Source organism: Balaenoptera acutorostrata, chromosome 14, assembly GCF_949987535.1.
Source record: "Balaenoptera acutorostrata chromosome 14, mBalAcu1.1, whole genome shotgun sequence".
NCBI lineage: Eukaryota > Metazoa > Chordata > Mammalia > Artiodactyla > Balaenopteridae > Balaenoptera > Balaenoptera acutorostrata.
The window spans coordinates 42,708,865-42,731,879 of NC_080077.1; the positions used below are offsets into that span (position 1 = coordinate 42,708,865).

At 35.3% G+C, this 23,015-nt stretch overlaps 1 protein-coding gene across 2 annotated transcripts in view; it reads left to right on the forward strand.

Moving 5' to 3' along the window:
• The window catches only part of MAN1A1 (mannosidase alpha class 1A member 1), a 168,344-nt gene that overhangs the window by 53,249 nt on the left and 92,080 nt on the right, over positions 1-23,015 (forward strand). For both annotated transcript variants that reach the window (XM_007190772.3, XM_057528107.1), the window contains exon 5: positions 7,443-7,523. In XM_007190772.3, coding sequence (XP_007190834.2) covers positions 7,443-7,523 — 81 coding nt within the window. The remainder of the gene's footprint in view (positions 1-7,442; positions 7,524-23,015) is intronic.

Genomic DNA, 23,015 nt, shown 5'->3' on the forward strand with positions numbered 1-23,015 from the left:
GTTATCTGATTCAGTCTTTGTGACAAATTACAGAGGGTAAGTGGTGTTTTCCCTATTTTTATCAATGAAGAGGTAGTTAATTAATCTGCCCCAAATCATGCAGCAAGTAAGAGCTGTGTTTTGAATAAGGTCTGCCTAAGTCAATGACCCTGTTTTTAATGGAGAGGAAATGCAAAGAGTTGTGAAATATATAGGCAGCCAGAGAATTTGAGTCCCTCAAAGTTAGGCATGTAATCTAATATCTCAGTACTCATTAGGCTATGTTGTTCCATAGGTATTCAATAAAGATTAATTAAATGATTGAGAAGTTGTTATCTTGTCCTACTTCCTGACAAACTGTGCTAGACTCAGCTAGGAGACAAGCTGACAGAGTGCAAGGGTAGCTGCATTGTGTCATATTTTTATGTAGTTAGAAATGATCTGGAGTTCAGGTGCAGTTGATCTGCTTGTTTTCACCTAACCTTCCAGAACAGATATGTGGTAGTTCCTAATACAGGAAGATCACTAACATAAGAGCAAATGATCAAGAGTTTTATATTTGGGCATTTCCAAATTCAGTTCTGAGCTTCCTCCTCTTTACTGTGACTTTAAAGAAGTATTAATTACCTCGATCCTTCCATGAGAAATATTGAAAACTGTCTTCAGTAATGAATTTTATAGAATATATAGACATTTTTTCCAGATAACAATTTCTTACATAAACCTTCAGTAAAAATCAAAGCTATATGAAAATTAAAAAGCATTTTTCTCCATTGAGGTAAAGTGATATCTCTGTATGACAGACTGAGCTTTGAGAATGACAAAGCCTAGATGATTAGCTTGTTCCAGACACTAACTAGCAACACAATGAGACTGATCTTTAACAAGCACCAGGATTGTGCTTTTGATTGTAATGAACACCTTAGTTTTGGATAACAGAGGTATTGGTGGCAACAGTGACTTTATTTTTTAGTTTAAAGATCCAGATTGTTCTCTTATCCAACCAGAATGCCATCCTACTTTTCAGAAAAATAAGCTGTAGGGTTCTCTATCTGAAGGTTGTAAATTGACCTCAAAAAGCAACTTTGGATCTCTTTGAATGCCTGAATGAGTTCTTGGCTTAGGTCCAGAGCTCCATGCCATGGAGCATGAAAGAAGTGACATTTGCCTTAGTATTGCTTTTGTAAAAGCTCTGTTTTAGAGCAGCATTACATCCTAATGGCGCAGATAACTGAGTTAATTATCCTGTCGAATGGAGTTATTTAATATTTTCTATCCGAATGCTAATCAGTGCTGCCAAGGGTGATGATTTGGGTTTTGGCTATAAGGATACTGATCTGTTCCCTCTGACCATAATTAGTGATATATAGATTGAACTGCTACTTGAGGGTCCTTCTGGACCTTCGTGGTAAAACCAATCTACTGACAGAGAGAAGATGTTGATTTTGCCTATCTTTGTGGCCCAAAGAATTTGCACTTTGTTCATCTAAAGAGGTTTATCACGTTACTTAAATATGAAGTTAAAAGCTGCTCAGACATATGTTATACTAAGCTATAAAGTTTAATGTTGCAATTTAATCTGTTAAAAGGAGTTGTAATCCTCAGAATGTTAATACAACACATACTTTAAAGTACCATTTATAAATGAATGTGTATGCTAAGCCTAAACATAGGCAAGGCTTATAGGCAATAACCTGTCTTTAAGCAATGGGTTAGTAAAGTATCATGTTTCCACTGGTTCTCAGTAAGGTGAAGCATAGTTACCATATGTTAGTAGCGGAGCAATCGTTACTAAACAGTCATTGCATTGGTTTGTAGTGGGACAGTTGTTATTAATGCTTGCTTGTTCCTCGCTTATAGTTCATTGAGCAGAAAGCTGACAGGAAGTTTGGAGGAATAGCTAGCAAAGAAGTATTCTCTTATCTTAGGGCTCAGAGAAATACTCTTTAAAAAAAAAAAAACTCTAATAATTGGAACCAAACACTGAGAAGAGAATTAAGATATTTCTGAAAATGAAAGTTCTTTTCCAAGAAGTCTTTTTCAATTTAATGCAATCAATCAGACCTGCCCTGCTGTATGGAATCATAAGTTAAGAATTAAGGAGAATTCCTTAAACGTGATGCAGGTTTGATTCTAAATAATTATCATAAGGCCTGAAGGTGCAAAGAAACAATGTATCTATTCTTCAAGGAAAGTCTGCGCCTCTGTAGTTCTGCAGTCAAAAACTGTGGCTGAATCTGTTCTCCAACCTAAATTTGTTATTCAAATGGTCAAGCCCATTATTTCACTTACTAAAATCTACTAAAATCTATCATTTTATAGATAATTTTGGTAAATAAGTTGCTTATGAAAAATACAACCTAATTTCTCTGAGTTATTTAAAATACTATCTTGTAAGAGGTTGATCTCTTAGGCACTCAGGTTGAAACAGGGATTTTGAAGTGTTCACTTTCCCTCTTGTCCGGATATGGTTAGATTCTTCATGCCTGTGAGCTCCTGATCTGTTTACTTGAAGGACACCTTTCCCAGTAGAGAGATGGAAGATAACGTGAAGGATGGGGGCAGGGAGCCATACAAAATGGTTTATTGAATTAAACTTTTTTCCATTTTAGCAAGCTTTATCACTTTATCTCATAATTTTGCATATACATATAGTAAGCCAGAGGACAGCAATACTAAGGAAAGGGGTAAACTTAAGGTGGAAATTATCAAAGACACCTAAGGCAATATGAGAGATAAGTAGTGAAGCCTAGTTTTTCCATGATTTCACCTCTTGATTTTAGATGTAAACTTAATTATACCATATATTTTATTAAATTTATGTATGATTCTGGTTAAGTGTGTTCTTTGATTCAAAGGCTGTTGGTAGAGGAAACTCAAAGTGAAAGAGCAGTTTCTCCAGTCTGCATGGTTTTGTGGATAGGCCTTAAGCCAAAAATATCCACCTTCTACTTGCTCATCAGTTGTGATATTAACTAGCAGGTGCGTGCAGTTTAAACAAAGACTGGATCTGCTTCTCAAACTGGTGCTTACATACAGCTATGTACTAGACGCCATGGACCACATGGGGCATACTCCTGGAATGTGACCTTACTTAAAGATTTAAGGGATTTAATCTCATTTAAAACAAACACAGATTGAAGGAGACTACAAAATCTACATTGTTAAGATAAATACAAAAGATTTTAGTGTTGCAGGCTGTTTGGGGCTTCCCTCCTTTACATACTGTTCTCTGCCTGCCCTAACCCCTCTCCTGTCATTAGGGTAAGTCACTGGAGAAGTTTTAGAACATCTTAAAAAATGCTGCATGAATGTTAATAGGATGCATATCTTCATTTAGATTTAATACATTTATTTTAATGGAAATCAGAGTCAGAAGTTTATAAAATTGACCTCAAACCCTCAGATTGTAGAAGTTCACTTTTGAAAACCCAGATATCGTATAAATTAAATCAAGCCCTAAAGGAAGCTTGGTCAGGATACTGTATTTCAAAAGAGGATTTGAAACCTGACTCCCATGAGAGTCAGAGAAGGTGTATCAGTTTGCATTCTAGTATTTAGAAGATTGTGATTCTGGAGTTTCTGATTTTCCAAGAGCCCCTGAGGAAGCTAGGCCTTATTTGTTTACTAAAGCTGAGCTTTTGTGCAGTGGTAATGGCACTTATTTTATTGAGTACTTTACCTGTGGCAGGCATTGTGCATGGTGCTTTACATTCATGGACTTGGTAGCGCCTTGTAAGAAATGCACTGTCCCTTTTTACAAATGAGAAAACCAAGGCTCAGAGAGAATATGTGACTTGCCTGGGATCTTGCACTCAGTGGGCTCCTGAACCAACCTTCAGTCCCAGGTCTTTCTGACTCTAAGGTAGTGTTTTGATAGTCTGCTGCCCCCAGTCTAGCCAGCCAATTTATGTTTTTATCTTCTTAGTGTTTTTCATCAAAGGATCTGTAAAGAGTGACCTAAAGTGTATAAATTTCAGTCTTCTGACCTAAAACATAATATAACCCAAAATGTTAAGAGCTCTCAAATTAAGGTTTCTAAATAATTTAGATATAACTTTGAAAAAAAAAAAGTAGAAAAAATTATATGCTGGGAATTCAAATGTAATTTTGGTTTTCAAAAGAAGGTAGGTATGATGACTATTGAATACAACTAATGGTGATATGACTTCCTGAGCGAGATCTTTAAAGACAAGAACACAAGTAACTGGGAACCTGTATGGATTCACTAACAAGCCAGATTTTCTTCTTGGATAGGCTCACCAAACTGTTAGGTCCGAGAAATTCAAAAGACAGAGCACTGAGCTTGAGCGTGGCACTTTGCAAAACCGTCTCTCAATATCTTACAGACAGCGGAAGATAAATAGAATTTAGGTTCTAGAATACATTGCTGGATCAATAACTGGTTGTACCCAGTAGGTGACTGATGTCTTGCTGAAGATGTATTTATGATGGTGTTTGACATGACTCAGTCTTCTACCATGCAATAATTTTCATCAGATGTTTATATAAAAGTCCTGATTGTCCAAAATTTTCATACGAGGAAAAGAGAATGTATATCAAATGAAGCCAAAGCTAGAATAAGAATATAAAATCATCTTAACAGACTTCAGTAGGCAGAAATGTGGAGGACTATTCTTAGGTTTAAAAACTGAAAAACACAAGTACAAATTGAGAGTGATAGGATTTGAGGGTTTTATTTATTAGATTTTATTATTAGACATTGTTACCTTTAGACATAAGAAGTATAGCTGTGTGAGCCAAAACAAATTAACGATTTGCTTCCTCTTTCCTTTTCAGTAATTTTGTGGAATATTAAAGCTTTTACCAATATTTATGTAATACTCATTCAGAGTAATACACATCACAGATAAATTGTTCCCATGTAAAGTACTTTAATCAAATTGTATTAGGTGCATACTACAAATTATGAAATACAATTGAACGAACTCACCAGAGTCTTATATTATGATGCTTTTGCCTAACTCTGGCCTAGTATGTGTCTCTCCCAAGTAATATTCATGACCTTCCTTTTGCAAGAAATTTTTTGAAAATTTTTTTTAACTTAAACAATTATTTAGCTTTAATTTGTTAGATCCTTATACCTTTTTAGAGAGAGCATGTGGAAATTAAAGAAAATATACCTCTTTTTTTTCCTTCTGGAATTGTTTTCGCCCACTAAAATGTAGACTCCATGAGTTTGAGGACCTTATGAGTCTTCATTGCCCTGTCCCTAGAACCTAGGACAGTGCCTGACACATAGTAGTTGCTTAATAAATGTTTGTTAAAGGAAATAATGTCTCAGATGATTGTGACTAAGCTCATCTGCTGGATATGTGACTCCATGTATTAGTTTGCTGTTAGCCCCTGTGATTTCAGCGAATTGTTTGATACCAGGCCAAAGCGAACAGTTACTGGGTAGGCCTAATGAACATGAAAAGAAGCTAACAAACGCTTGAAGCTGAAACCATACACAAGCCCCTGTGTCCCTATCCTCTGAAGCAAAAGGCTTTTTCTTTAGTCTTCTAGGCGTCCCCTGAGCCTCAAAAGGTTGGCTGAAGAGTTAATGATCAGGAAATATGAAGATGTAGAAACAAAGAATAGCTGTTGGGCCAGGAAACTGGTAACAATTTAGACTATAAATCTGCCACATCGCAGAATCACCGAGCTCCCAGTCCCCTGAAAGATATACATAAAGGCCTGGCACACATTCCTATGTTGTTTTTACAGGAAGCAAGCCCACACCAGATGAGAACTGCTGACCACAAGCACATAGACCCTAGACCATTTGAAACCAGAAGGTTGATGACGCTTGAAATTTCACCTTGATGCCAACCAATCCGAGAATGGTGCACGAGCTGATCACACACCCTGCAGCCCCTCCCTCACACTGCCTTTAAAACCCCTCCCCTGAAAGCCATCGAGAATTCCGGTCTTTTGAGCACGCGCTGCTCATTCTTGTTGCTTAGTGCCCTGCAGTAAACGTTGTACTCTCCTTTACCACACACAACATGGTGTCAGTAGATTGGCTTTAGTGTGTGTGGGCAAGCGGACCCAAGTTTGGTTCGGAAACAAAGTGTACCTACCATCTATTGTAGGTTAGCTGTGCTAAATTATCTAGTAATAGAATGTAGGACAGATCCATGTAGTAGTCAAATATTGTAAAATAATAGAAGTATTGGCAATAATTACTAATTACATGCCACAATTATATGACCATTAATAAAGATACTTGATGCATTATCATGTGAGGTGATATAGGAGTCAGGATAACAGAGCCCTAGACCAGGAATCGGAGTAGTCAAGTTTAAATCCTGATTCAACCACTTACTAGTTGTCTGACCTTAAAAAAGTCATAGTAACTGCTGTAAATCTCAGTTTCTCCATTTGTAAAATGGATGTAAGAATAGCAATTATTTCACACGGTTGATATAGGACTAAATGACATATTCCATGTAGAGATTAGCACAGGATATAGAGCTTTGTAAATAATAATAAAAGCAAGCTATTATTGATATATATAAGAGCTGTTTTAACAAGGTACAACATATATTATTATAATCTCCTTTATGCAAAGATGAAATTTCTTCTCAGAGAAATGTGATCATCCCAGACCACAGACAGAAAATTTGGGAACCAGCACTAGAACCCAAGTCACTCCAACTTCAAATCCTATTTGCATTCTAGCTGTGCTACTTTAAAATGATGTGGGAAGAATTCTAGAATAATGTTGAACTACCAGCAAAAGTATAAACTACCAGCAAAAGTATAAAGAGTCTGAATGGTCTTTCGGGAAGAAAAACAGACAAATGAATAAAATAAAAGAACACAGAATAGAAAAGTAGAATGTCCTGGGCCTGTCGCATCTGCACAAAGAATACTGAGTATTGTATCTAGTGTTGAATAGAGGGAGGAAATAACTTCATTTTATAATTTTTTTTTTAATATTTATTTATTTATTTATTTATTTATTTATGGCTGTGTTGGGTCTTCGTTTCTGTGCGAGGGCTTTCTCCAGTTGCGGCAAGTGGGGGCCACTCTTCATCACGGTGCGCGGGCCTCTCACTACCGCGGCCTCTCTTGTTGCGGAGCACAGGCTCCAGACGCGCAGGCTCAGTAATTGTGGCTCACGGGCCCAGTCGCTCGCGGCATGTGGGATCTTCCCAGACCAGGGCTCGAACCCGTGTCCCCTGCATTGGCAGGCAGATTCTCAACCACTGCACCACCAGGGAAGCCCTATAAATATTTTTATAATTGTTATTTTAAGAGTCAAAATTATTTATCTATTTACATGTGTTTTGACACTTAGAAGACAGGGCTATTCCCTCTTGTGTATAAATTTCTCTGGGCAAGCATATAGGATTGAACAAAATTTAAATATTTCATGCACTTTATCATGGTGATATTTTTCTCAATTGTGTACTACCATTTATATATGAACCTCCTTTATTTTGTTTCCACAGAATGCTGAAGTTTCTGTTTTTGAAGTAAATATACGCTTTGTCGGCGGACTAATCTCAGCTTACTACCTGTCTGGAGAAGAGGTAAGATGAAAAGTGACATATAAATGGGAATTATGAAGTGTCTTAAAATGATATTCTGCAAGTAAAGTATGCTTTTTGTGGTATCCATTAAATTTTCACGTTTTGACGGGCCTCTAGCATATACCGAATTTCTTATAATATGTACTAATTAAATGAGCACACTGGGAAAGTCTGACAGAGCATGTTGTCAGGAAATGTTAGGCAATGCCTTTAAAGAAGCCTGGCTCCATTATGTTATGTATGGTGTGATTAAAACTACAAATTATGTGTGCCTGTGGACAAAGGAAAGAGGTTTAGTATCGTGGCAGGTTTGTGGATTTCTTTCTTTAAAAATTATTTTAATGTTAGTATAATATTAGCTTAATAAAAACTTTTTTGAAATAAAGCTTGGCAAATAGATATAAAAATTAGAGTATTTAAGAAATTGAGGGGGTGAGTGAGATACTCAGCTTCCCAGTTAGAAGTCCTGTAGGCCAGTAACCCTACATAAAGTGCTTTGCAGCTCCTCCTAGGTTGGGGCTTAATTAATTATTGCTGCTCAGAACAAAGAAGGCATTTTTAATTTAGCTGCCTTTTATTGATAGATTAAGAAAGGATTTTTGTATCATGCTCATGAAGAGCAGATGCTATTTTCCTGAAAGGTTTTGGACAGCTTTATGAATAACAACGTAAGAGTCCACTAAGAGTCATTAGAATGGACCTCACCTTTAATTTCAACAGTGTTAAAACCTGACATCAGGAAAAACAGTCACGTATTTTAATTGCATATCAATCAGATTTGTGTTAGCCTCAGCAATCTGGCTGGGGGGAAGAGTGGATCTTACCTAGTGTACTAGTTCATGTATTTCTATGCTCCTTCAAACAAATTTAAGCAGAGCAATATATGCTTAATGAGAAAGACTGCTTTACTTTGTTTCTGTCTCTCAGATGCTTTCCTAGTCATAACAAAACACCCTGTACAATCTTAACATTCTCCTTCTTTTTAGGTTTTATTCTACCATAGAGATTTTCAAAGTATATAGATGGCTTCTATATTCCCCTGTATCTGTCCTGTTTGTGATAAACCCTGTTCTTCATTATCCCTCGTCTTCCCTTTTTCCAGTCGCAAATAACTTCATTTGTTCATTTTGGGGTAGGATGTTCTAAACGCTAAGCCTGGGAATCCATATTTTTAAAAACTCATAGCTAAAATTAATTACTGTTTTTTTACTAAAGAAGTTTCTGCTTTTAGAATATTTGTCTTTGTGTATCCAGTGCCTGTGTATTCTCATTGTTTTTGACGTGACATACTTAGGATGACCTTGGTTTTAACTTCCTTCATCATTTCTGTGGCTTGAGACAATTTGGAGGAAATAAGGACTTCTTCATTGTATCTGGGCTCAGATGGGGTAATGGAGCATGCAAAGAGAAACAATTATGTATTTCTTCTAAATATGCATCATGTAGATTAGGATACTTTTTTACTCATAACAGTGTCTTAAGTTTATATGGCTGTGTTTGTTTCTATATGTGTGTATGCTTACTAGAGACATATATGTTTATATACTGATATAAATATAATACAGATATAGCTTGCCTACAGATAAAATCATCTGCCTAAGACATTGTAAGGATATTTTTAAATTCTATACTTAGCTAACTTTAGTCAGCAAAGGACTACAAAGAACACCTCCATTGAAAATAATTATTCTTTTAGTATATATGCTTTGTCCTTATCCCTGTGCAAAACATTCATTGTGTTAATTATATCTATATTTTCTGTATTTTAATTTTATGATAAAAGTTACCGTAGGTATTTCCTTTCTTGTATATCAATACTTTTCTTTGTTTCTATAGAATCCATTTTAATTTTAGTTCTTAAAGATTCATCTTCTCAGCATAGTTTTTGCTAACTATTCCCTAAACATTAGACAGTTGGGTTGTTTCCAATATTCCTATAATTTGAATAACGTAGCTATAATCAACCAATAAATATATTTATCCTCTAAAGTGGGATTGCCAAGTGAGAAGCGATTAGTATAAGACTGTTTTACCATCATCTCCTGTTTCTTCCTCCCAATTATTACCTCATCACTGACGGTTGCCTTTCATTTGACCAATGCACTCAGGAGAATTAGCTGTCAGGAATGTGATCAAGGAAAATTATTTTACCCTAAGTCTGAGCTTGATCTATTTGTCTCCATATCAAAATGAAAAATTGGGCATTCATTTAATAGAAAGAACATCAACATGGCCACATTATGGATTAGTTGGTTTTAGATTGTTGATAAAGTTCTATGCTACACAGTCTTTTATAGATCAAGGTATTACTAAGATAGTATAGGAAAATTCATCTTCTTAAATTATCTCGTAGAGGGACTACTAAATCACCATAATTTAACATTCTCATTTCATCGCTGAGGCTCAGGAGTATTCTGAGAACATCTTATAAATCACCATCAGAAGTATATAGGCCCACATTGATGTAAGTTCAAGATTCTTAAATTTATGTTACAAAAACAGAAGAGGAAATACCACTGACTTGTGTTACCTGCTTCAGGAAAATTACAATTAGAAACACTGAACAATAATTGAGAATGTCAATGGACCTCTAAACCTACGAAAAGAACAATAGGAACATGAAATACCTGTTGACATATACTTTGATTACAGGGACATATTCAAAAACTTGAAATGCCCTAGCTCAGTTAAACTATTTTGTAGTATTATTTTTTTTTAAAAAGCCGAGCCACAAGATTTCCAGAGTCTATATAAGAAATGCAGATAACCACAAGAATTACAAACGGATGGGATAAAAATAAGATGAATACCAAATACTAAATGATCAGTAATAAAAATAAATAAAAGAGATAGCATTGCTCTATTATAAGCTCAACGGAAACTAAAGTCCTCATTGGAGACAGTAAATAGCAGCATCTAGAATATCATTACCCAAATTATGTTCTGCAGACCACTAGTTTCTTTAGATATGGCAGGATAAATCTGTATCTGTATACATACTAAAAATAAATTTGGAAAAAGTTACATCCTATATTCTTTCTTAGAAATTCACAATTCACAGAAAAAGAAACTAATTTTATTTATCCCTGTATTTCCATACTTACTTAACTATAACCCCCCTCTTTTTTTTTTTTTTTTTTTTTTTAATGTAACATCTGCTAACACTGAGTTACAAACATTGTTTCCCAGAACAAATTTTGGGAAATATTACTGTAGAGTAAGAGTAACCAAAGCAAAAGTGATATTGAAAATCGGCAAATGCAAAACAAGACACTTCAAGAGAAGATGGTACACGTAGAAAATAGCATGTATGACTATACCACATATTATTATTTGTTTTACAACAGAAATCAGTGGCTGTATTGAGCAGAAAGTAAACTTAGTGGGATATAGTGATGCCACAGACTCATAGAGAAGGCTGAAGAAATTGGAACTAGCACTCTCAAGTTGCCACAGAGGCTCTCTATGGCTCAACAATCTCTCTGGGTCACCCTAGAATTAATAAACATGCACTAATTTTTTCCTACCCTTGTCAAGACACAAAGTTCCAGAAGAAAGAGGTCAATTGGCAGTTTTATTTAATGTGGTCCCTTAAGGATCTTAGGAAATGAAAGAGAGGATATGATAAAAAGTCTTCCACAGGGTTTGAATTCAGTATCCCATGAGGACCAAGTATAGATAATTCCTGAATAGGAAATTGAAGGCCCTATTGGAAGGGTAGGAAGAAAAGATGTTTGGGAGTCAAAAAAAAGACATAATTCCACTATGATGAATACGGGTGTCAGAGGAAATAGACAAGCTGTATGGAAACTGATAATTTAATAAAATACTACTTAGGAAAGCTTTTCCTGATTTGAAAAACTACTTTATTCTGTAAATTGAGAGAGAACATTTAGAACTGACAAGGTATTTAATCCTCGAAGGAAACATTCAAGTAATATGTTTTAAGTATGTGAACTAGAAAAAGTCAACTCATCAAAGCTAAAAAGATTGAAGAATGAGCTTTCAGTGAATAAAGGCAACAAGGGCATCTGATCCAAGACTGGGGAAACACATATAATAGATTTTTACATTAGATCAGTTTACTCTGCCAAGGTAGCCTTCATTCTGAAGGCAGCAAAAGAACGTTTTCCCAAATTAACCAAAAAAATCCACTGCTCCAGACACACCAGTACAAAAGATTGCCGAAGGACTTACTGAAAAAGAGAAGTAGCTAATACCTCTAATTTTAAAAATATCAAGGGGGAAAACATAACGGAAGGGGGTAGGATTGTGGAGTGGGGAGGAGAGAAATAAGATTGAGAATGTGAGTGTAGTGGTAGAAAGATCTGTTTTTCTCTCATAATAGGATTCAGGCATTTGGGGTGCCAGACATCAATCTTGTAGAGTTTAGTGATGATCCTTATATATACTTTAGATACTAATTTACTGTTTAGCATTCATTATTGAAACTTTTATAAAATAAAGGAATATGGTAAACTGAATAGGTAATATTTTCATTTTAAAAGGTTTAACTTAGCAAAATGATATTAGATTACAGTAATTTTGCTTAAATTTGTAATTGTTTCCATGGTTAATGAGTTAAATTGTCTCATGTTGAATATTTTATTAAGATTGGAAGTTTATTTTGTACTTTAAAAGGGATTTAGGAGTACATGGAATCGATTCTGAAATAATGTACACTTTCGTCAAATGAAAGTGCTACCTTTTTTTGGCCTGCATTGAATTACAGAAGTCATACCTACTCCTTAATTTAGGTTTTCTATGTGTCTCACTCTGTACAAAGCTCTATCTTGTATTTATAATTGTTTTTAGAAGCACAGAAGTTTTATTAGCCATAAGAACTTTATCTCAGTAATTCATGAAAGCAGTTCTACAGTTTGCCAAGAATTTCAGCTCCAAAACCTATTCATGGCTAAGGTGTAAATGGCAGAAGCTGGTATAGATTTGCATCTGATTGATAAATGTGGTAGACCAAATGAGAGGGCTTGGCACCTAAAGGAGAGGGAAACTCAGAAAATTAACTTGTTTCTTAATGAAATATGTGTATCCCTTTTAGTTTAGCACAGTACTTTGCATATAGTAAGTGGACTACAAATTCATATCAGTGAGAATAGACCTATTATGATGAAGTAACAACTTCAAACTCTCAATGGTTTAAGACAATACGCTCTACACACTCTTTGTGTTTTGCCCATGCTGCGTGCTCTGCCCACAACTCTGCTTCTCATCATCCTCCCTCCAGAGCCCAGACCGGTGCAGCAGCTGCCATCGGAGTCATTTCCATTTGCCAAGGCAGGAGGCAGGGTGTTGAGGTGGCAAAAGAAAACCTGGAAAATCACACACTGGCTTTTAAAAATGTCTATCAAAAAGACACCTGTTAACTTGAGCTCTCATCTTATTGGCGAAAGCAAGTCACATGGTCACTGTAACTTAAAGGGTTGTGGGACAGGATGCAATGTTACCACCACATGGCTGGGAGTAAATAGTGTTACTGACTGCCACAGTAGCCACTGATATGGGTTAAACTGTATAGCCTTCCCAGCTGCCAGGAGAAGCAGAAGATAGGAATTTGTGAAAAGAGGGGAATTTTTTCAAGGGTCCCCAAACTGGAATTAGTCTGCACCACAAGGAAAAGACTTCCATCCTGTGGCCCTAGGTTAGTAAGTAGAGAGTCATGCCTTGGGATAGGAAAACATATTCACTGACTTGTCAAGTAAAAGGCTACTCTTCTAGCACTTGTCTACAAAATTCTGTTTCTGCAAGAAACATCTCCTATTTTAGACTTCTCCTCTAACCTTCCAAATTTCAAACAGTAAAGTTGAGAAACCCAGGTAAACTATGCTATAAAAAAGGAATGCCTGTCATCAGTACTGCAGTTGTCTAGTGGGGGAGCTAATCATTGCTCTTTGGCAGCACCGTACTGTGTTGAGCAGACCTTGTGGACCTGGTGCCTTTCCTCCAACCACTTTCTCTTTGATTTAAGTGTTTGCTCAGGCCAGGAACTTGTTGTTTTGCAAAACCTAATGTAAAAGATGAGGTAATATGTTTACATTTAGATTTATGGTGAATCATTTCATAATTTACAATGTCTGTTAAAACCAATATTTAAGTCATTTTTATTGTCTGAATCATATTGGCATAGATTTCTAATACTAAATTTGTGTGCGTATGTATGTGTGTGATTTAAACAAAAGCTGTACTTTTCTAGTAATATTTCTGTATATTTTTTTTCTTTGAAATTATTGCAGTGTCCTTTAGGAAGGTATCATGAGGTACCTATAGCAAGGAATTTAAAATTTAATGGGACTAGTAGAAAATTCCTGAGAATTGTGATAATTTACCATCTGGTAAGTTCATTTATTTAGTGGATCAGCATATGCTTATTGAATACCTGCACTGAAGCACTGACTGCACTTGGTGCTGCAGAAACAATGAACAAGAGAAACAGTCTCCACTGACAAATATTGATTCATTTAGATGTTATAACAACCCTGTAAAGTAGGAGTAGATATTGTTTTTATCCTCATTTTACATAGGGAAAAACAGAGCACTGAGTGTTAAGTAACTTACCCAAGGGCATACAAAGCAGCAGAGCTGGCCTTCAAAGTTGGACAGTCTAGCTACAAGACAGCAAGTAGCAACCAGACATTAGGGATCTCAAACATAGAGGATAGAAGTAGGCTATAGGCTTGAACTTGTGAGTCATCAACAGCTAAATGATAATAGAAGGGATAGAAGAGAATGGGGCTGCTGAGAATGCATATAGATTGAAAAAAGGGAGGCTTAACATTTAGGCTTTGGTGAGAGGAAGGAGCTAGAAAAGGAGACTAAGAAGTGGTAATCCCAGAAGTAAGAGGAAAACCAATAAATGTGATTATCACAGAAGCAAAGGGAAAATAGTATTTTGAAAAATGAGGAAGTATTCAGTTGTGTCAAAGGTTGCTGCTAGGGCAAGATGTTTAAGGACTGAAAATATCTTTGGACGTAGCAATATGGAGGTCACAGATGACTTTACTGAAAGTACTTTTAATAGAATAATAGCATATAATCCAAATTGTTTTTGATTGAAGAGGAGAAGGTCTTTTAGAAGGTAGGGGAGGGTAGGATTCAGAGGACAGATAGCCTTAGGAAGTGGTCCCTCCTCCACTGCAGTATGAGAGAGTAGAGGAGAAAATGGGCACACATGTCAGTGACTTGGTAGATTTAGTGGCAAAGATATGAGATGTTTGCTATGCGATGGCCCCTGTTAACTGTATGAAGAAACATCAGACAAGGACATCTGCTGAGGTTCACGGGGAGAGAATAGACATTTCAGATGAGTGTGTATAATTTGAAATTGTCATTCTAGAGAGGGTTGTGACTAGAGATACATGGTAGAATTTCTGGACAGTATCTACATGGGTGACCATGAATTCATGGTGGCATCAATCCTCAGGTGTATGATATTTCTTTATCCAGTAGTGCTCAGCAGTTCAGATACAAGCATGGAGAAGGTAGTTGGTTTGTTTTCCTTGAGTTTTGCTAGACAGATGAGACAGAGACACCAAAAGCATGGATTTTATGGTATTGGCAAAAAATTTCATTAAAATTATAGACCATAAAGTCCAAGAATGAGTATAAGACAGTATGAAAAAAAACAGGTGAGCAATGGTTAGAGAGAAAATGGACTGGTTAAATTGCCTGATGTTTAGTTGAAGTAGGATAGTAGAAATAGCAGTAATTTAGCAGATGACTAGAAGCTGTGGAAGTTAAGGCTATATAGTGGAATGTATGAATAAGAGATTTAAAAAATAGGGAAGTCTTGAATGATGTCATAATCCAGGATAACATCACAAGACTGAGTGATTAAGGAGGGATTTTGCCAGAAGCTATCTGCATAGCTTACTGTGCAATATATTTTAATTGAAAAAAAAAAAATTTGTCTTAAAAAAAAAAACTTTCAAGCATCAGTGAACTTATTTTTAAATTTGCTAAGATATAAACACTTTACATAATATTCATAAATCCATATGAAAATATGTACGGAACAAAGGTTGCTGCTTAAAAAAGAGAAAAATATTCATGCAGTATGAAATTTAAATATATGATTGTTGGACAAACATTCATGACTCTAGAGCCTTAAGAAGTCAGTACGGATGATTAGAGTTGGCAGTAGAAATGTAAACAAAATGCATATTAACTAATTAGATTAAATGCAACTATGTACCTATGCAGAGCTGTTTCTTTTAAGCTATAACTAGATGAAATTGTATCTACAATAAATTTAGTAAATTTGATGGTAGTAATGTGAATTTGTTTTGAATTCCCTTTAGTCCGTTCAAGCTGCTGTATGCTATAGTAGAATACCATAGACTGGGTGGTTTATAAACAATGAACATTTATTTCTCATAGTTATGGAGGCTGGGAAATCCAAGATTAAGGTGCCAGAAGATTTGGTGTCTCATGAAGGCCAATTTCTTGTTTCATAGATGTCCATCTTTTCTATATGTCCTCACATGGCAGAAGGGGTGAGAGAGCTCTCTAGGGTATCTTTTATAAAGGCACTAATTTCATTCATGGGAGCTCCACCCTCATGACCTAAACACCTCAGAAAGCCTCCACCTCCAAATTATCATCACATTGGGGATTAGCATTTCACATATGAATTTTGGGAGGACAGAAACATTCAGTCTATAGTAGGTGCCTTCTAAAGTATGTCTTCTAAAGATTTCATTTACAAAGCTTTCTTGTGTTACCATTTTATGATGTAGATTTATAGTTTATGTATTTCTTTAAAGTTTTTTTCTTTAAAATGTTTTAGAAGATAATTCATTGACAAATCTTAGGGTTAACTATTCTAGTAACTTAAGCCATTTCTGATACATTATGAAGTGTTTCTCCAAGAGAGATCTGCTGATATATCTGGATATACAACCATTAGTTTTGCATTTGGAAGTTCATCTTATAATTTAGCTGGAAATTCTTTTACATTGATAATAAAGTGGACCTAAGCCTTGAGGGTAATGTTTGTTTTTAACTTAATAATTGATCTTTATTTTAATTTGACGTATCCCATTCCTCTGAAGCAGTACAAATACTGAGTAATTCCAGGGTCCTGCAAAATGAGGAAATCCAAGAGGTTTAATGATATGGGCATAGAACACAAGAATTTTTTCACAGCTCTTTATTATAAACACTTTTGTTTTTCATTCATGCCATTAGATAGAAGGTTAGGGTTAGACCAGATAAGCAAAAGAGATTGTCACGTTTGTCTTATAAGTCCCATTTGGTTGATGCATTTATTTGTTTAATCTTATTTTAACAGATATTTTTAAGTTCTTCATATAATAATCGCCACAATTGCTCTAATTTATAAATTGCTGCTAACTTCTGTGTTTCAATTCTTATAGCTAACTTGGTATTAAAATTATTAAATAGTGGCTTCTTACTTTAGTCTTCTGTCATGCACTTCCTCTAGTCAGGTAGAAAGTAGACTTATTATTCAATTTAGATTTAACTATTAATTCAAATAACAACCGTAGCATGTGTGTTGAGTTTTGTTTTTTTTTAATATCTTTATTGGAGTATAATTGCTTTACAATGTTGTGTTAGTTTCTGCTGTACAACAAACAAAGTAAATCAGCTATATGTATACATATATCCCCATATCCCCTCCCTCTTAAGCCTCCCTCCCACCCTCCCTATCCCACCCCTCTAGGTCATCACAAAGCATCGAGCTGATCTCCCTGTGCTATGCAGCAGCTTCCCACTAGCCATCCATTTTACATTTCGTAGTGTATATATGTCAATGCTACTCTTTCATTTCATCCCAGCTTCCCCTTCCCCCACTGTGTCCTCAAGTCTGTTCTCTACGTCTGTGTCTTTATTCCTGCCCTGCCACTAGGTTCATCAGTACCATTCTTTTAGATTCCATATATGTGCGTTAGCATACGGTATTTGTTTTCCTCTTTCTGACTTCACTCTGTATGACAGTGTGTTGAGTTTCTGCTGTCTAATCTTTATGACTATATAATGCTTTATGACTAGACTTAGAATAATATTAACCAGGAGTTTAACTCTGACGAATTAGGTATAGTGGACCTTAAAGCTCTATCATTTTGTCAGGCTTGCAGTTGTTAACCTGTTTAATTGCTTATGATTCACACCTTTATTCAGCAAATATTATGTGCCAGCTATGATAATTTTGAGCATCTATTATGTGCCAGGCTGTGTTCTTGTCTCTGGAGGATTCAGTGATGAAAAAACTATACGAAGTCTCTGTTCTCATGAAATGTACATGCTAGTGAGATAAAATATTAAAGAAGTTCACAGTATAATTTCAGATAGCAGTAAGTGCTGTGAAGAAAATACAATGCAATCATGTGATAAAGAGTGACAGAGAGAGGGGTAGGAAGAGGGGTAGGAATTCACTACTTTAGGGTGAATTTAGGGAGCTCAGATTGGAATGACACCATTGAAGATTTGGAGAAAATAACATTCTAAACAGAGGAACCCAAGAGTTCTGAGTTTATGGTAGATTTCTTTCTTTTCTTTGGGACAAAGAAGAGGAGGAGGAATGTGATGGTGATGATAATGGTGATAGTAAGACCATTTTTTGAGGGTTTATTGTGTGCCAGGTGTACAGTATTAATACTGGAGAGATTTCATAATTTCCATGTTGTAGTTACACTGAAGCTCGGACTGGCTGATTCCTGAGTCATGTAGGAATTGGTAGAACTGGAATTAGACCCTGCTCTGTCTGCGCCATAACCCTGTCCACATATTATTCCCAAAGCCAACAGGGTTAGTACCACAATCTTTCTTATTTACTTGCTCATCAGTTCAATATCTAACCCTCATGTAATGAGCTAGCTGCAATCTTCTATAACCCATGAAATCTTCCACTTCCTAAGCAACAAAGAATAACTGATATTTGAAAACTAAACTATGATATGTTAACACTTATGAGTTTATAACAGATTTTTATTCCAGTTGTATTTGAAATTATTTATTCATCACATTCATGTCTTTTTCCAAAACAAAGTTTTCCTTGAATTTTTCCAAATTGTTCTTTGAGTTGCAAGCATTCTCATTTTCCTTCTCTGTGTTTTTATTCTTCATTCCCTCACCCTCTTCATCAGAATAAAATGCATATTGAGGACAGTAGTAATTGATAGCACTGAATGATGTAGATGTATGCAATTTAGAAAAAAGAATAGTATTTTCAAGTTTTGAATCATATTTTCTGATAAAGAAATATGAAGGAAAAAGGTAATACATTGTCATTTCAAATGAAATTAAAATAGTTTGGTTTTATTAATAGACATAAATTGTGAAGGTTTACCAATACAATTGGAATGCTTTTATGTAATTAGAGAATTCCAAAAAGAACTTAGAAAAGCTCATAAATCTACCATATGTTGACAGCACTTTAATAAATTTCTCTGACTATGAATAAAAATTTGGAATCCAGTTGCCTACTTGCTTTTTATATTTTATTCACTTAGACAAAGAGAAGGAAAGCTCATATTTATTGTCACGTATCATAGTAGTAACTGCAAAAAAATGATTAAAATATCTACTTCTCATAGTCATTAAAAATTTGCAGTCAACCATTTTCTAGTATGTTTTCCTTCCATTATGTTAACTGTTGTCAAAAGACAAGACTCAAAACCAGGGCCTTGGGTTAAACTAAGATTAGATCCAGTGACCTGGCATTCCTCCAGAAGTTTTTCCATTGTGGAATTTCAAGATGCTACCTAAATAATGGGGTTTAGTTAGTACTCAGATAAATGGGTAGTTGCCACACTTTCAAGGATTACCAGTCTCATGTCACCACTGCCTGGAGTGCACTTCCCACTAGTTTTACTTATCCATTCAATGTATTCGCCTCATCCCCGTGTCCAGACAGATGCAGAATAATCACTGACTCTCCTTATAAATACTCAAAGTTAAATACCAACACTTTGACTTCTTTCTCTCCCTCTTCCCTGTCAAATTAGCAAAGACTAAAAACCATGTTAATACCCAGTTTGGTGAGAGTAGGGCAAAAATTTGCGCAGACATTGCTGAAGGGAATGTAATTCGATACAGTTGCTTCGAAAAGCTATTAAGTACTATATATATAAAAGAAGATCCTTAATAAAGGTATTCATTTAGTTCCAGTTATTCAACACTGGGGAATCTAGCCAAAGGAAATAATCCAAAATGTAATCATATTATGCCTAAAGCAATTAATGAATATATTTTATATACTCAGCAAATAGGAAGAGACATCTCAAATATCCAACAGTAAAAGAATAGTGGAGCAGATCATGGAATGCCCACATAATGGCATGTTGTACAACCATTAAAATTTATGCTTGTTTATTTACTGACATGGGCAAATATTGATAAGTAAAGCAAGATATAAAATTTAATATGTATATGATTATTTTTGACCTCCTTCACCCATTTCTCCCACCCTTGACCCCCCCCCCATTTCTGGCAACTACCATTCTGTTCTCTGTATCTACGAACTTAGTATTTTTGTTTGTTTCTTTGTTTTCAGCTACAGAAAACAGAATAACTACATAGGAAATTATTCTTAAATGTAAGCAATATTTGCTTATAATTGGTATATGATCTTTCCCCTGTCTTTTTATTTCTCTATACTTAGGTTTTTCACAGTGAACTAGTGCTAATCTTATGATCAGAAAAATATTAAAGGAAAAATTGCAAAAAACTTGAAAATAATCCTTACCAAACTTTTGCCCCTAGGCTTCCTGAGGATTTAGTTGTTCTAGCCTTTTTTAAGGTTTGAATTTTTTTAACTTTTCTTACAAGAATCCAGCTTGTGAAGTCTTGAAAGTCAACTTTCTCCCTTTCTCTACTTTATCTGTTTCATAAAGAAAATGGCTTTACTCAGTGATAATTGAATTTCCTTCTTTATAGTCAATTTATAGATTTCCATTTCAGATGGTGGGTTTGTTTACAACAACATCTATTAGATGTTAATATCATCCTCAGTTCACATGGAAATGGAGGTGACACAAAGCTTAAGTAAACAGATTGGTCATAAATCCTTGCAGTCTCAGATCTAACTACTTAGTCTTTGTATTTTCAAGAGCAGTTTAAAAAGACAAAAGCTAATTATAGTAACAAGATTTTTTTGTTACACACACACACCTATCTAAAGTGTGATACAAAACAGTATGTAGAGTATTTCATACCCTTAAAAAAAATATGTTCATTGGAAATCTCTTTGCATTTTCCATCCTCAACCATTTAAAAGCCGAAAGAGTGGAATTATTTGTGATTATTTTTATAGACTTAATAATAAAGTTTATGTCCATTACTAACATAGAAGGAAATCTGGGAGTACTGAGGCATTTGGCACAATCTGTGACTTTGTCTTTCTCTACAGGATCTAATTGAAAGAAGGTATTAGGAAAGACATAGCAGAGAGCCTTTTTCCTGTTGTTACAGCAGTAAATATCCCTTAAGAAACTTCAAAAGCATGCATGCTTGCTTGAAGAAGAAGAGAGTAAGAGAAAAGCTGTTCAGTAATGAGCCAGGGAAAAAAGAAAACCTTGTCTGAGATATAAAGGAGGTAACTATAAAGAGGGGAACATATAGTCTACCAGACACTCGTGAGGCTTCTCAAAGTCTAGATTCGCTTTATGATGGAAACCCAAGGTAATTAGAAACTGTATTTTTAAAAATTTGTAATATTTTCCTTTATATTTTAAAATCTAAAGCAAATATGGCTATATGGCTACATGATATGAATTGCTAGAGCTTGCTTATGGGTACATAGACATTGGAAATTTCTATATTTTGAAATACTTTATTTTTAAAAACTGGGGGAACCCATAGATGTGATGAAAAGCCAAGTGTCTTCTTTCACTGCACTCTCTTCTCACCCTAAAGCTCTGCCTCTCCTTCCATTTATGAGGATTAGCTACTTACCTGTGATCCTGTAATTGGAGTAGATGTCTGTGTAATAATCTGAGGCTCTCACTACTTAAAATTGTATTTCTAAGGAAAGTTGCCATATTTTGGACCTATAGGTAAACCACCTGAAACAGATGTCTACTTGAAATATTCATCATATTGGAGACATCTACCTAGTGAACTTAAGTAGCTCTTATGGAGTAGAAGGAACATTGCTCTTAGAATCTAGAATCCTGGCTTCTCAGACCCTGTTTAGTGGTTGACTCACTGCATTACCTTGAGCGAGCCATTTTATCACTTTTCAGATTTTTTTCATTAAAGTAATGGAATATGAAATAAATGTCTTTTAAGCATCTGCTAAATTCAGTGTTCTAGAGCTATGATACACTGATTTTCAAGTTCACAGAATGTTATAAATTGGAAGAGCAGTGTGTGGGAGAAGTTTCCTCCTCATAACTCAAAACTTCTTAACTTACTTTTGGGTGTAAACACAGTGACTCCTTCTGATGAAATGTAGATTGGTGCTTCATGCTATATGATGTTTAGGTAGCCCAGATACGTAAATACCTGGAGTGAAAATGTAGTAAGAAAGTTGGGCATCTTTATGCTCTGGAAAAACCTTGTGTCCTATGGAAGAGAAATTGGATGGTTGATAGTGGAAGGGAGATGCTAAAAATTAGAGAAACACTGCAAAGAAAACAATAAACTGCTATAGACACAGAAACAATTAGGAACATGCACTGATTCTTTACTTATGAATACCTACAGTCTTAACTCCTTCCTTACCCAAAATGTGAACGCAGATTGCTTCCATTATAATCAGATCTCCCATTTTTTAATGACAAACTCAACAAGAATTTTGGCAGCAGTAGCAAGAATGAAAAACAAGGATTTATATACAGCAAAGCTGGCTTTCAGGTATAAAGGACACAGGCAGACAATTATCTGCATGCAAGAGCTTGGAGAATATTGTTTCCAAGAGCTCTTCCTGATGAATATACCAAGCAACAAGCTTCAGACAACCAGAAGACCCCATATCGTGTGAGTCCATTTTTATGAAACGTCCAAAATAGGCAAATCTATAGAGACAGAAAGTAGATTAGAGGTTGCCTAGTACTGAAGTGATTGGAGGAAATGAGGAGTGACTGCTAATGAACATGGTGTTCCTTTTGGTGGGATGATAAAAATGTTCTAAAATTTATTGTGAGAATCAATTTAGTATGACTATACTAAAACCAGCGAAATGTATACTTATGGGTAAATTGTATGATGAAAGTGTTAAGAAGAAAAACATTGTAGCTCTGAATTTTAATTGAAAATATTAGTAAAAACTTATGAGATATTTTATCTTAAAATATATAAATATGCATGTGTATCTCTGTGTGTGTGTGTGTGTGTGTGTGTGTGTGTGTGTGTGTGTGTGTCTCCCCTGAAAAGGACTAGAAACAATGAAGCATCCCTAGCACCCAGATTGGGTCTTGAATTCCTATTTCTTACTAACCACGGTTTCCTGGAGAAATGGCTGAAATAGAAAATTTACAAGATTATTCAGAAACATCTTATCAAATCAGGTAA